Source organism: Oncorhynchus mykiss, chromosome 4, assembly GCF_013265735.2.
Source record: "Oncorhynchus mykiss isolate Arlee chromosome 4, USDA_OmykA_1.1, whole genome shotgun sequence".
NCBI lineage: Eukaryota > Metazoa > Chordata > Actinopteri > Salmoniformes > Salmonidae > Oncorhynchus > Oncorhynchus mykiss.
This window is the reverse complement of record NC_048568.1, coordinates 19183865-19196492: the sequence shown is the minus strand read 5'-3', so window position 1 is coordinate 19196492 and position 12628 is coordinate 19183865. Positions and strand designations below refer to the sequence as shown.

Here is a 12628-nt window from a genome sequence, read left to right as displayed (position 1 = left end):
GTTGTTCTCTGAAGGTCTTGAACCATTCTGAAGGGAAGCCATCAGTGCCTGGAGACTTGTTGACTTTTTGTTGAGATGTTGCTTTATTCATTTCTTCAGTAGTTATTTCTAGTCTATCATTTTGCTCTGTCCCAAATGAGGGGAGATCAATTGAGTTCAAAAAATGCTCTATTGTCTGTGCATCTGCCTTCTCTGGTTGCTTGTACAGATTTGTGTAATGTGATACAAATGCATTCTGTATTTCATCTAATTTGCATGTGATCTTCATTGTTTTGGGGTCTTTTATTTTGAAAATGATATTCTGTGCTTGTTGTTTCCTGAGTCTCCATGCTAGTAATTTGGTTGCCTTTGAGCCTGCTTCATAATATCGTTGTTTCAGGAACCTAAGCTTTTTCTCTACTTCTTCTCTATAAATCTGGTCAATTTCCTGTTTTACCTTTTGAATCTCTTGTAATATAAGAGGGACTTTGTATTGACTATGAGATCGTTTTAAGTTTCTTAGGGTTTCCTGTAATTTCAGCAGTTTCTGTGCTTTAATCTTTTTCTTGAGAGATGTGACTATGATCTTTCCTCTAATAACTGCCTTAGCTGCATCCCACAATGTAGCAGGAGATACTTCCCCGCTATCATTATTCTCCAGATACAGTGCCTTGCGAAAGTATTTGGCCCCCTTGAACTTTGCGACCTTTTGCCACATTTCAGGCTTCAAACATAAAGATATAAAACTATATTTTTTGTGAAGAATCAACAACAAGTGGGACACAATCATGAAGTGGAACGACATTTATTGGATATTTCAAACTTCTTTAACAAATCAAAAACTGAAAAATTGGGCGTGCAAAATTATTCAGCCCCTTTACTTTCAGTGCAGCAAACTCTCTCCAGAAGTTCAGTGAGGATCTCTGAATGATCCAATGTTGACCTAAATGACTAATGATGATAAATACAATCCACCTGTGTGTAATCAAGTTTCCGTATAAATGCACCTGCACTGTGATAGTCTCAGAGGTCCGTCAAAAGCTCAGAGAGCATCATGAAGAACAAGGAACACACCAGGCAGGTCCGAGATACTGTTGTGAAGAAGTTTAAAGCCGGATTTGGATACAAAAAGATTTCCCAAGCTTTAAACATCCCAAGGAGCACTGTGTCCCACTTGTTGTTGATTCTTCACAAAAAAATACAGTTTTATATCTTTATGTTTGAAGCCTGAAATGTGGCAAGGGGGGCCGAATACTTTCGCAAGGCACTGTAATGTTCAATTCTGTCTTTATTGATTCATTGAATGCTGGATCATTCAGCATGTTTGTATTAAGTCTACATATAGTATTTATTGGTTTGCTATCAAGGTGTAGAGTAAGGTAAACTCCATTATGATCTGATAAGTCGCTCTGCCCGATCCTACAATCCTTAAGCCTGTGTCTATCTGCCCTGTACATAAAAAAGTAGTCTAACCTTGAGTATTCAGTGTGGCGGGCTGAGTAAAAAGTATATTCCTTATCGGTCTTGTGGGTGTCAACGCCACACATCGAGCAGTCCTAGATCCTGCAGTATCCTATTGATCTTTTTAGCAACTAGACTCATTTTCCTATTTTGATTTGTGCTGTCCAAGTTTGAGTTTAGAACTGTGTTAAAATCCCCTCCACAGATAAGAGTGCCAGAGGTTTCTGTGGCAATTAAATCAAACACCTTCCTGTAGAAGACCATGTCACTCCCCGGGGGCACGTATACATTAAATAAATGTAACTTCCTTGTTATCCAGTTTATATTTAACAAGTATAAATCTACCCTCCTTGTCTTTTATTTCTGACATAAACTCAAAATTAACTGAATTTGGGATCAAGATTGCAACTCCCCTTCTACCCATTTTGTAAGAAGAAAAAAAAGTGTTCCTATATCCCATTTTCTTTAGTTTCTCGTGTTCAGGTGTGGATAAGTGAGATTCCTGCCAGAATAGTATGTCAACTATCCCGTTTCATCTTTGCTATTACCTTACTTCTCTTGATGTCACTCCCCAGTCTGTTTACATTGAGACTTATGACCTTAAATTACCGATGGTGCATCAATATAAATAAAAAAGACCTGTGCACCATATCTGCCTGCTTATCATGAGCCTAAAAATGAATGAAAAATCAAGAACGATAATAAAGTAAACCAAAGTGGGGAAATACTTTGGTATTTGGACTCCCATGTCAGAGGATTGTCTCTTGCCTCTGGGGTTTGAGGGGATGAGCCTGTCCGCAGGATTTGCCCCTCGCTCAGATATGAAAATGCGTGACGTAGTCACAAACAAGACCTGGTGGATCCGAAAATAATAAGCGCGCCTATTTCGTCGCTTATACACATTGGTTAATTACAAGTGAAACTATATCGGTCATGCTTGCATATCATGAATCCTCCCCCTGATATGCCCTTCTGTCGCCCCGTCAATGTGTCATTAATCCTTAGCTAATATATACGTTATTAATGTGACACTACTTAGTGTGTTCATAAAGAGTACATGCCCTTTGGCTACTCACCTTTGTTCAGCATTAGGGTTAAATAGGGGAGATATTTTACCTATTGCAATGTCAACCATAACAACCCAGTCTTAACAGCTCGCGGGAACTATTAATTCTGTTAAATCTGATTCAGTCTCTTCCATCTTCCCGTTGGAAATGCCTGAGTCTCTCTCGGATGTAAACGTCCTCTTGCCGAGATGGTTTCCCTCTTTCTCCATGACCCTGCTTGTCGACAACGATCCATGGGAGAGCCTGCTCGAGTCTTTCCACTGGTGATGTCACCTTTCTCCTGGCGGTATACTCCACTGGGAAGCCCCTTGTCTTCAGGTCCTCAGCCGCCTCGTCTGCATGCTCGTATGTAACCGGGCCGTTTTCCAGAAATACCCTCATTTATGTCGGGAATGGTGTTTGGAAGCGAATACTCTTCTCTTTAAGTGCTTTCTTAATGGGGGTGTATTCTTTCCTTCTTTTCAGTATCTCTCCCGCGTAGTCATGATCAAAGAACACTCGTTGGCCTTGGAAGTTAACAGGCTTTTTCCAGGTTGCATGTAAGACTTTCTCTTTAACTGAGAATTTTAGGAACCGTAGTACTATGGATCTTGGTGGGGCGCCGCTGGGGGGTTTTGAGGCCAGAGCTCGGTGTGCTCTCTCGAATCCCAGGTCAGGGTCGTCTTCAAGTATGTCCTTGAATAGACCCTCCACGAATTGGGCATAGTCTTTTTCTGCGCCCTCTACTACTTTATAAAGTCTAATGTTGTTTCGACGTGAGAAACCTTCGAGTTCTGTCACTTTTGCCTGCAGTACCTGTTGGCTTTTCAGTGACTGTTCAACTTTTTTCATGACTGCAAAGTTCCATGTGTCCGTTTCCCCAATGCGCTGTTCTGAGTCCCCCATTCTTGTAGATATGCTGTGAAGTTCTAATTTGTTTTCTTCATGTTTCTAGTTAATGTCCTTCTTGAACTCATTTAGTTATTTTCTTACATCTTCTCGAAGTTCCTCTCGTAAGCCTGTGAGTGCCTCGCCCAATTCCTCCTTCATCACCTCACGAAACTAGGGTTATTTTGCTGCTGCTATCTTATTTGCGCTAGCGTTAGCCATCTCGGGTTCATCGACGATTATATCTTCTTCTGTCTTGTTATGGGTAGCTCCGCTACCTTTTCCTATTTTTCCATTTTGTGTAAGTTATTATAATGCTCAGAGTAAATACTTGAATTTAGGTGGGGAAATACCCAACTGATGTGCAGTACGAAAAAACAGGCAGCCATTTCCTAAGTTGCGTCACCGGAAGCACCCAGCCACGCCGCTTAGTGATGAGCTTTGAGGGCACTATGGTGTTGAATGCTGAGCTGTAGTCAAGGAATAGCATTCTCACATAGGTGTTCCTTTTGTCCAGGTGTGGAGTGCAATAGAGGGTGCATCGTCTGTGGATCTGTTTGGGCGGTATGCACATTGGAGTGGGTCTAGCGTTTCTGGGATAATGGTGTTGATGTGAGCCATTACCAGCCTTTCGAAGCACTTCATGGCTACAGACGTGAGTGCTACGGGTTGGTAGTCATTTAGGCAGGTTACCTTAGTGTCCTTGGGCACAGGGACTATGGTGGTCTGTTTGAAACATGTTGGTATTACACTCAGACACGGAGAGGTTGAAAATGTAAATGAAGACACTTGGCAGTTGGTCAGCGCATGCTTGGAGTACACGTCCTGGTAATCCGTCTGGCCCTGCAGTCTTGTGAATGTTCACCTGTTTAAAGGTCTTACTCACATCGGCTGCGGAGAGCGTAATCACACAGTCGTCCGGAACAGCTGATGCTCTCATGCATGTTTCAGTGTTACTTGCCTCGAAGCGAGCATAGAAGTAATTTAGCTCATCTGGTAGGCTTGTGTCCCTGGGCAGTTCTCGGCTGTGCTTCCCTTTGCAGTCTACTAATTTGCAAGCCCTGCCACATTCGTCGAGCTTCGGAGCCAGTGTAGTACGATTCGATCTTAGTCCTGTATTGACGCTTTGCCAGTTTGATGGTTTGTCGGAGGGCATAGCGGGATTTCTTATAAGCTTCCGGGTTAGAGTCCCGCTCCTTGTAAGCAGAAGCTCTACCCTTTAGCTCAGTGCGGATGTTGCCTGTAATCCATGGCTTCTGGTTTGGGTATGTACGTACAGTCACTGTAGGGACGATGTCATCAATGCACTTATTGATGAAGCCAGTGACTGATGTGGTGTACTCCTCAATGCTTTTGGATGAATCCCGGAACATATTCCAGTCTGTACTAGCAAAACAGTCCTGTAGCTTAGCATCTGCTTCATATGACCACTTTTTTTATTGACAGAGTCACTGTGTATGAATTTGAGAGTGCTTTCTTTTCTCCAGCTCCATCCCTCAGGTTTTTAGATAATTTATCTTTGAGAGTTTTTTCTACAAACAGTGATTAGGCCCTTACATGCTGTCATGTTATTGATCTTAATCACGTAATAATAACCTCTCTCCAGTTCCCTCTGGTTTTGTGTGTTATGGTTCATTCCTACATAAAGGTTTTAAATGTTTGATGCTTGCAGTAGTGGCGTGTTAGATGAGAGATGTCATGCCCTTCGCTACATTCTGACCATACAACCCCCCCCTGAAGGTCACTCATGTAGAGCTCTGCTGCTATGGCCAAAGAACCACTCAGGATCCCTGCCTAAGACTGGCTCAGTACACATGCTCAGCCGCCTGCCCCCACACATCCGGCAGAGAAACACAAACACACACACACACACACACACACACACACCTTGCCAAAGGATCTGTGTACTCCATATTTTCTGTGCTTGGAGGGTGCAGGGGTTGAGTGCCACCACAGTGAGTACTTGGAGCCACTATGCAGGGCTATATTTGGGCCTCCATCTTGTGCCCGCTGAATGAGCTGCTTGGTGTCACTCTATGATTTTCCACCCACTGGGGCCTGGAGAACAGAAAGGCTGCATTTAAACTGCTTTTACTTCCACTAATGTCAGTACGCGTTGAGCGGTGATGTTATTTGTGCTCAGACTCTGGCATTTCCGCCTGCAAGTTTGTAGTTATCATACTTTTGATTGGCTGTGACTAAGCCTTGCAATGTTGCTCAAGCATCTCCTGCTTACCAAACACCGTTTACTTCCCAATTACTATGCTAATGTATGCCAGCAAAAAATCCTTCAAAATGCATTCAATTTGTCACCTCCACATGGGGGACCGGCAGTGTTAATGAGAAGACTATGAAGTGTCGTTCTCTCGTTATCAAGCTGACAGAGAGCCTGCGACGGTGCACACACTCCACCATGACAAAAATGTATACAAACAACTTACCCGGCAAAGATGTCATTATCTATCAGGATGAAAAACCACAGTTGTCAAGAGCACCTATTTCTGTTTCACTACAAACGACTGTGTTTGCAGAGGAATGGATGAGAAGGGTTTAATTTTTCCATATAATTGAGCTGACGGCTACTATTACGGGAGCTGGCTGGTTGCAAACTTTTAGAGGTTTTGTTTTCTAAGAAGTGGGGATAGCTAGAGAGGAGATGCAGTATAGTACACGGTTGTGTTTTGCAGTTTTGGCTCTACGTTTAAAACATTTTATAGGGTTGTAATACAATGACAGCCTGTTTAAAAATGATAAATAGCAGCTGAGATCATATCACTGTCAAAACAAACTTACAGCCACTCATAAAGAATTTATCCCATTTATCTATTATGCTACTGTGGTATACTTTCATTTATAGGCTAACATATTATTTCATGAGACCTTCTGAGGTCTGTCTCCCAGAGTTACTAGCGCCTTGGAATAGCTGTGATGTGAATGAAAAGGCATATTATGGGTACATTTCTTTTGTATTGAGCTTCTGGTTATTTAGTCTGTCGAGCTAACCCATTTTCTTATGGGCTGGAATGTGTGTTTCTCGTTAAGAGCTTGTCCAGCACTGCACAAAGGAATTGTTATGTTAGGGCAGAGTCTGTGTCTAAAGAAGACAGACAGAAATGCCAGAGAAAATATAGGCCAAACATTAAATCACAAGTGTGGTGATTTTTTCTTTTTAATTGAAGAGAAGAGCTGTAGTGAGACTCTGACTGACACACACACACACACACACACACACACACACGACACATCTGACTCGCTCTAAATAACTTAACACCTTTTTATTGAAAGACCATACACACACTTCAAGAGTCAAACGCTGTCATCCCTTTTTTACAAAAACATAAAAACAAGAAAGGGGTACTTTTGATGTTATTTTCTGGCTGTCCTAGAAAATAACATTCTATGGTACAGCTGTTAGACACTACACAACCAGGAAAAGGCTGTCATTCATGCCACTCTGTAGGAGAGATGCCCTCGCTAGAAAGCTCTCCAGTGAAAAGGGAGAAAAAGAAGAGAAAGCTAATCCTGATACATGGCTTTTGCTAACTCTGCCGGAGTGCCTAAGCATCTTAAGATTAATATCACACCCATAGCAATAAGTTCATTCCATTTAATGCAGTATACTCGGTGTTCAGATAATACTTGAGTCATAGAGATGGATAAACAGGATGATTAAATAGTAAATACTAATACGTGAGTAAATGTAATGTCATCGCAATACCTCCTAGTCCATAGCAAAGTGGTGAATTCATATCCCACCTTGTCATTGACGGGAAACAGGCATCTCAGGTCTTAGCTACAGTCCAACAACTTCAAGAGGAGGACTCAGCACTTTAAAAGCCCAAAAGGTTATTTTCAAAAGAGAAAAAAATCTGATCATATTCTCACATATTTTTTAAATAATTGATTTACATAGAGGTTGTTATTATGCTGTCCGGGTTGGGATTGGGCCTGTCTTTGCAGCGACCCACAACGCAGTGTTCCTACTCCGCAATGGCCTTCAGTCAGCTTTAGCCTTGTCTGTGTCTATAACACCTGGAAGACAGATATGAATATCAATGCAAGGTTTTCTCTTGTTAATCATGCATAACTTGAATCAGTGGTGTTGAGGGGGAATATGAAGTTGTGTAAGACAAAGAACAGGAATACTAAAGAGTTTGTACGTTTTCAGAGACCATCATTTCTAATACGACTCTGTAGTCACTCCATCCAAAATGAAATGCCAAATTGAACATTCATAGCAGACCAATTGGCCTCATATACTGTAGCTATCATTAAATGTCCCATTTGGGTATATTGAGGTTATGTTGGAGCGGTGAGATGGGAATATGAGCTCTGAGGGAAGGAGCTGTGGGAGAGAGAAATGAATTAAATCACAGCAGGACTAGACCAGGGAGAGGAGGGAGGGGATTGGAAAGAAAGGAGGGAGAAAGAGGAAGAAGGGACTGACAAACAAAAGGGAGAGAGGAGAGAACGGGCGGAGGAGAAGGAACGAAAGGAGAAGAGGAAACGGGAGGGGTGAAGATGAATTAGAAAGGAAAGAGAGATGTGGGAGGAGTGAGCAGATTGTAGGACGTGGAAGGGTGTGAGAGGAAAGAGAAGGGTAGTGTTGATTTGTGGGTCAGTGTTAAACAGGTGGGAGGAGGAGGGATGGAGGGATTTGTCTGCTAGCTGCAGTCAGTCTGCTTTTCGACTCTTCTCTCCTATCCCATCTGTAGCGCTGCAGATAGCTCTCCTCCCACGGACCTCCCAGCCCGCACTTTAAATGCAAATAGGTACAGGAATGTGTGTGTGTGTGTGTAAGCTCAACGGTGTACTTGTGTTTGCGTGTGTGTGTTAGTGTGTGTACACATTTTTGAACTCGTTTGCACTCGTGGGTGAGTGCTGGTGTGTGATTGAGAGCACCACTAGAGGCTCTGAAACCACAAGGATTCATGCTAGTAGAGGCCCTTAGCATGCTATCCCGCTCCACACTGTGGAACACACACACACACACAGAAGGAGCAGCTGCCAGACGTGCTGAGGGCTTACATTTGGAGCCGTCCCAGATGTAGCTGTTGAGGACCTCTCCCAGGACGTAGTAGATGTTAATCAGGACAGTGAGGCAGGAGAAGAAGGCCACCTTCGCCAGGGGACTGATCTGCTCCAACAGGGGGTAGACCCACACGCCGGTCACATGATGCACCCAGCACATCCTGACAGAGGGAGGGAGGTAAGGGGTGAGATGATAGAGGGATATATAAGGAAAGAGAGTAGAGAGTTTGTTTATATTATAAACCGGGTGGTTTGAGACTTGAATGCTGGTTGTGTTGAAAGCCGTGGTATATCAGACAGTATACCACGGGTATGACCAAAAATGGCTTGTTTAGTGTTCTAATTATGTTGGTAACCAGTTTATAATAGCAATAAGGCACCTCAGGGGTTTGTGGGATATGGCCAATATACCACGGCTAATGGCTGTATCCAGGCACTCCGTGTTGCGTTGCGCATAAGAACAGCCCTTAGCCACACCTTTATGCTCAATTATACCCACTTGTCTGTATTTGTATTTACTATGGATCCCCATTAGCTGCTGTCTTCTTGGGGTCCAGCAAAATGAAGGCAGTTATACAATTTTAAAAACATTATAATACATTCACAGATTTCACAACACACTGTGTGCCCTCAGGCCCCTACTCCACCACTACCGCATATCTACACTACAAAATCCATGTGTATAGTGTGTATGTTATCGTGTGTATGCAATAGAGGCTCAAAGATGGCCAAAGTCGGGATCCTTTGTAGCTGTAGTACACCCACTCTCCGTGTCCCTTTGTCTGTCTGCCTACTATAGTATCCAGCCACTTCCTTTTCATAAAGTTAGGAGTCTGGTCATTTGAGTGTGAGACAGACAGCTGTCTTACTGTAGGAATCCAGAGACTCATTTTTTTTATAGTGAGATGATTCTAAAAACATACCGGCCCTAAATTATGCTGAACCACTGAAATGAATGTAACATACACCGAGTATACAAAACATTAAGGACATCTGCTCTTTCCATGACAGACTGACAAGGTGAATCCAGGTGGTCGTGGTGCAACTCAATATTAGGAAGGTGTTCTTAATGTTTGGTATACTCATTGTACACTTTTGAACATAAAGTGCTACTGATACATAACAGTAGCAGAGGACATTGGAAGTACCATCTGTGGAGAGAGAGAGAGAGACTGCCAGCCAGGGGATGTCTCAGGGAGAGAGTGTAATATTTACTGTAAATTTTTTGTTTTTCACTTTTGTTTATTATCTATTTCACTTTGAATAAAGTCACTTAAATTGACATTTAATTGAGAGAGCAAGAGAGAGAGAGATTGCCATGGGAGGTCTCGGGGAGAGAGAGAGAGACTGCCAGGGGAGATCTCGGGGAGAGAGAGAGAGAGACTGCCAGGGGAGATCTCAGGGAGGGAGGGAGGGAGAGAGGGAGTCTGACTGACTGACTTCCAGGGGAGATCTCAGGGAGAGAGAGAGACTTCCAGGGGAGATATCAGGGAGAGAGAGTCACTGCCACGGGATGTCTCAGGGAGAGCGAAAGAGTGTAATGTTTACTGTATATTTTTTGTTCATTTCACTTTTGTTTATTATCTATTTCACTTGCAATAAAGCTACTTAAATCGACATTTAATTGAGAGAGAGAGAGAGGGAGAGAAACTGCCAGGGGAGGTCTCAGAGAGAGAGCATACAGTACTGGACAAGGGCACATTAGTGACAGGTGACAGTAGTGTGTCAGCTGGTCCACTCACAGCCTCTCCTTAGCTCACTGATTCCAAAGCTATCACTCAGGGTGAGACTGGACTGGCCCTTACCCTGGCCCTAGGCTGCTCCACAATACAGGTGATCTCACTAATATCAAGTGATTAGACTACTTTAGACCACATGGAGAAGCTGTGAGTATGGTAAATTATGTAAATGCTTCAATTAGCTGAATTCAACAATTGGGCAATTAATTGAATGGGAATATTAGGTCTTCCGTTTGCACATGTGGGGGCAAACAAGGTTGTTCATCTAACAGTTACATCCGTTGTTACATCCGTTGACCTCTCCCCTCATTTATGATGTACTGTATGCTTCTTTCGTAAGCCACAATATATATATTTTTCCGACTGACTCCATGGATTCAGGGGAAAATCCCAATGTTCCTTTTAGTAACATAGCATTTCCTCAGTTTCCTGATTTTAGAAAATCCTAATTATTGAGCCTACTGTACCTGTGTCTGTATTATTGATAGTGTCTGACAGACTAACAAAACAGTACACAGATCAGATCGTCTGCCACTGAAGCATAACTCGTCCTACTTTAGGCTTGACATCATTCTCTATCTCTCTTTCACTCCCTCCTCCTCTCTCTCCCTCCTCCTCTCTCTCCCTCCCCCTCTCTCTCTCTCTGTAACTCCATAGCTGGGTAATCCCCGTGTAAGGCAGACTATGGATTTACCCAGCTCCAGCACTTTCCCTCTCCTGCTGAGGGAAGCGAGACAGATTCTCTGACCCTGTGAGACGTGTGGGGATATAATCCTCTTCATTTTAGCCAGGGATTAATACAGAGAGAGGTGGGGGCCCTGACACTTCTAGTGGTACTCCTACATTTCAGGTGATTCTGGAAACCCTTTCTCCATGCTGTCGGCCCTGGTTAGCTGCAGTAGAGGGCTCCTCCAGCTCCCAGCCTCTCCTGTTCTCCCCTCTTCCGTGAGCATTAAATCTGCCGTGCCGTGTCAGGATTAGGGTCTGGTTCTCTGGTTCAGTAGAATGTTTTGTCACAAGGCAGGCCTCTCTCCCAGACCAGAGACAGTCTCTCTCTCTCTCTCTCTCTCTCTCTCTCTCTCTCTCTCTCTCTCTCTCGCTTTCTCTCTCTCGCTTTCTCTCTTTCCTGACTGATAGAGGAAGGTTAGAGGCTGTTTTATCTGCAGGAGATTTGCGAGAGACTGTGTGTCATCATGCTGGGAGAGGGCCATCCATCATGAGGGTGTGGAGGGACAGAGCCATGAGAAACAGGTGTTGAAGTGGAGCTAGCTGCCAGAGCCATGGGCCTGGAGAGGAGAGGTAGCCAGCTAGCCTGATAACATGCTCACTGGGGAGGGGCGGGCCTGCTGGTCTTCACTATGCAGTGTTTATAAAGTGATGTTTCTCTGTTCTGTACAGTATGTTCTTGTATTTTAAAACCAAAGTTAAGTGGAAACGGACAATAACATCTTATGGTCTCTTATCAATTAGCAACAACAACAAAAAAGAGTCCAGCCTACCATTGTGGGAAGAAAAGGGGGCTCTTACCATAGAACATATCCCACAGCGAAGCTGCACACAGCTATCAGTCCACAAGGCCTGCTGGGATACTGGTGGTGCGTGGTCCTCATCTCAATGATGATGAAGGGGAGGACGGTGGTGTGCTGGAGCAGAGAACACAGAGGGAAAGAACTCTCGTTAGCCACGTACAGACAGCTAGCTACTATAAGCGACACGCCGCCTGTCTCACCTCAGGCTCAGTGACAACGATAGAGACATGACACATTAGTAACACACAGAATGGCTTTGAGAGAGAGAGAGAGAGAGAGAGAGACAGAGAGTGATGTTATGATGAGGTACTCAGGCAGACATACTGTAGATGGGCTCATGTAAACAGTGGGAGTCTAGAAGCTCTGTCAGTCTGGGACACGGAGTGCAGGGTCATAAGAGGGTAATGAAGTTTTTTTCTAGAGCCATGTGTGGGAGACATTAAACAGATGACGTGCTCTGCTCTCCAGAGTGAGTGTCTTATGATTAAAATCCCCACTGCTCCCCTCTTGTGTTCTCTCGCTGACACACCTCACTTTTGTCAAGAGTTCAGTAATCTTGCTTACTTTGGCTCGCGATGTGGCACCTGTTTTCCGACGTGCTGAAAGGATCCAATCTTTTTTTAGAGTCTGCCTGCGTCTCCAGCGTGGCACAGATGTGTTTGCAGAGGAGTGGGGGCCCCGGGGCCTACAGCAGACAACATGAACTATTAACACCCTTTAATATTTACTGTGCGGGTCGTGCTGCTATTTCTCACCATGTTATTTCACCTAGCTGAACCAGCAGACCACTTGGGCCCGGTAGAACCCACCCTGTCCCGCCTACCACACACAGAGCAGCGGAACGCGACAGCGCCCTGACGAACGGCTCAAATTAATCAACGTGCTCACGACTCACCTGCTGTTCTTATAGACCACCTGCGCTCTGTCAGGAATAGAACCGTTACCTTACACCCCT

General features: G+C 44.0%; 1 protein-coding gene across 2 annotated transcripts in view; it reads right to left on the bottom strand.

The window, feature by feature from the left end:
- Positions 1-6624: 6624 nt before the first annotated feature.
- LOC110522246 (androgen-induced gene 1 protein) overlaps positions 6625-12628 on the bottom strand; it is a 55927-nt gene continuing 49923 nt past the window's right edge. The window contains exons 4-7 of one of the 2 annotated variants that reach the window (XR_002473275.2): positions 12238-12358; positions 11672-11787; positions 8403-8566; positions 6625-7406 (exon numbers count right to left, since the gene is read on the bottom strand). Coding sequence is in view for 1 of the 2 variants with exons in the window: in XM_021600478.2 (XP_021456153.1) it covers positions 7372-7406; positions 8403-8566; positions 11672-11787 (315 nt within the window). In the remaining variant the exon portion in view is untranslated. The remainder of the gene's footprint in view (positions 7407-8402; positions 8567-11671; positions 11788-12237; positions 12359-12628) is intronic. The other variant, XM_021600478.2, reaches the window with a different exon arrangement.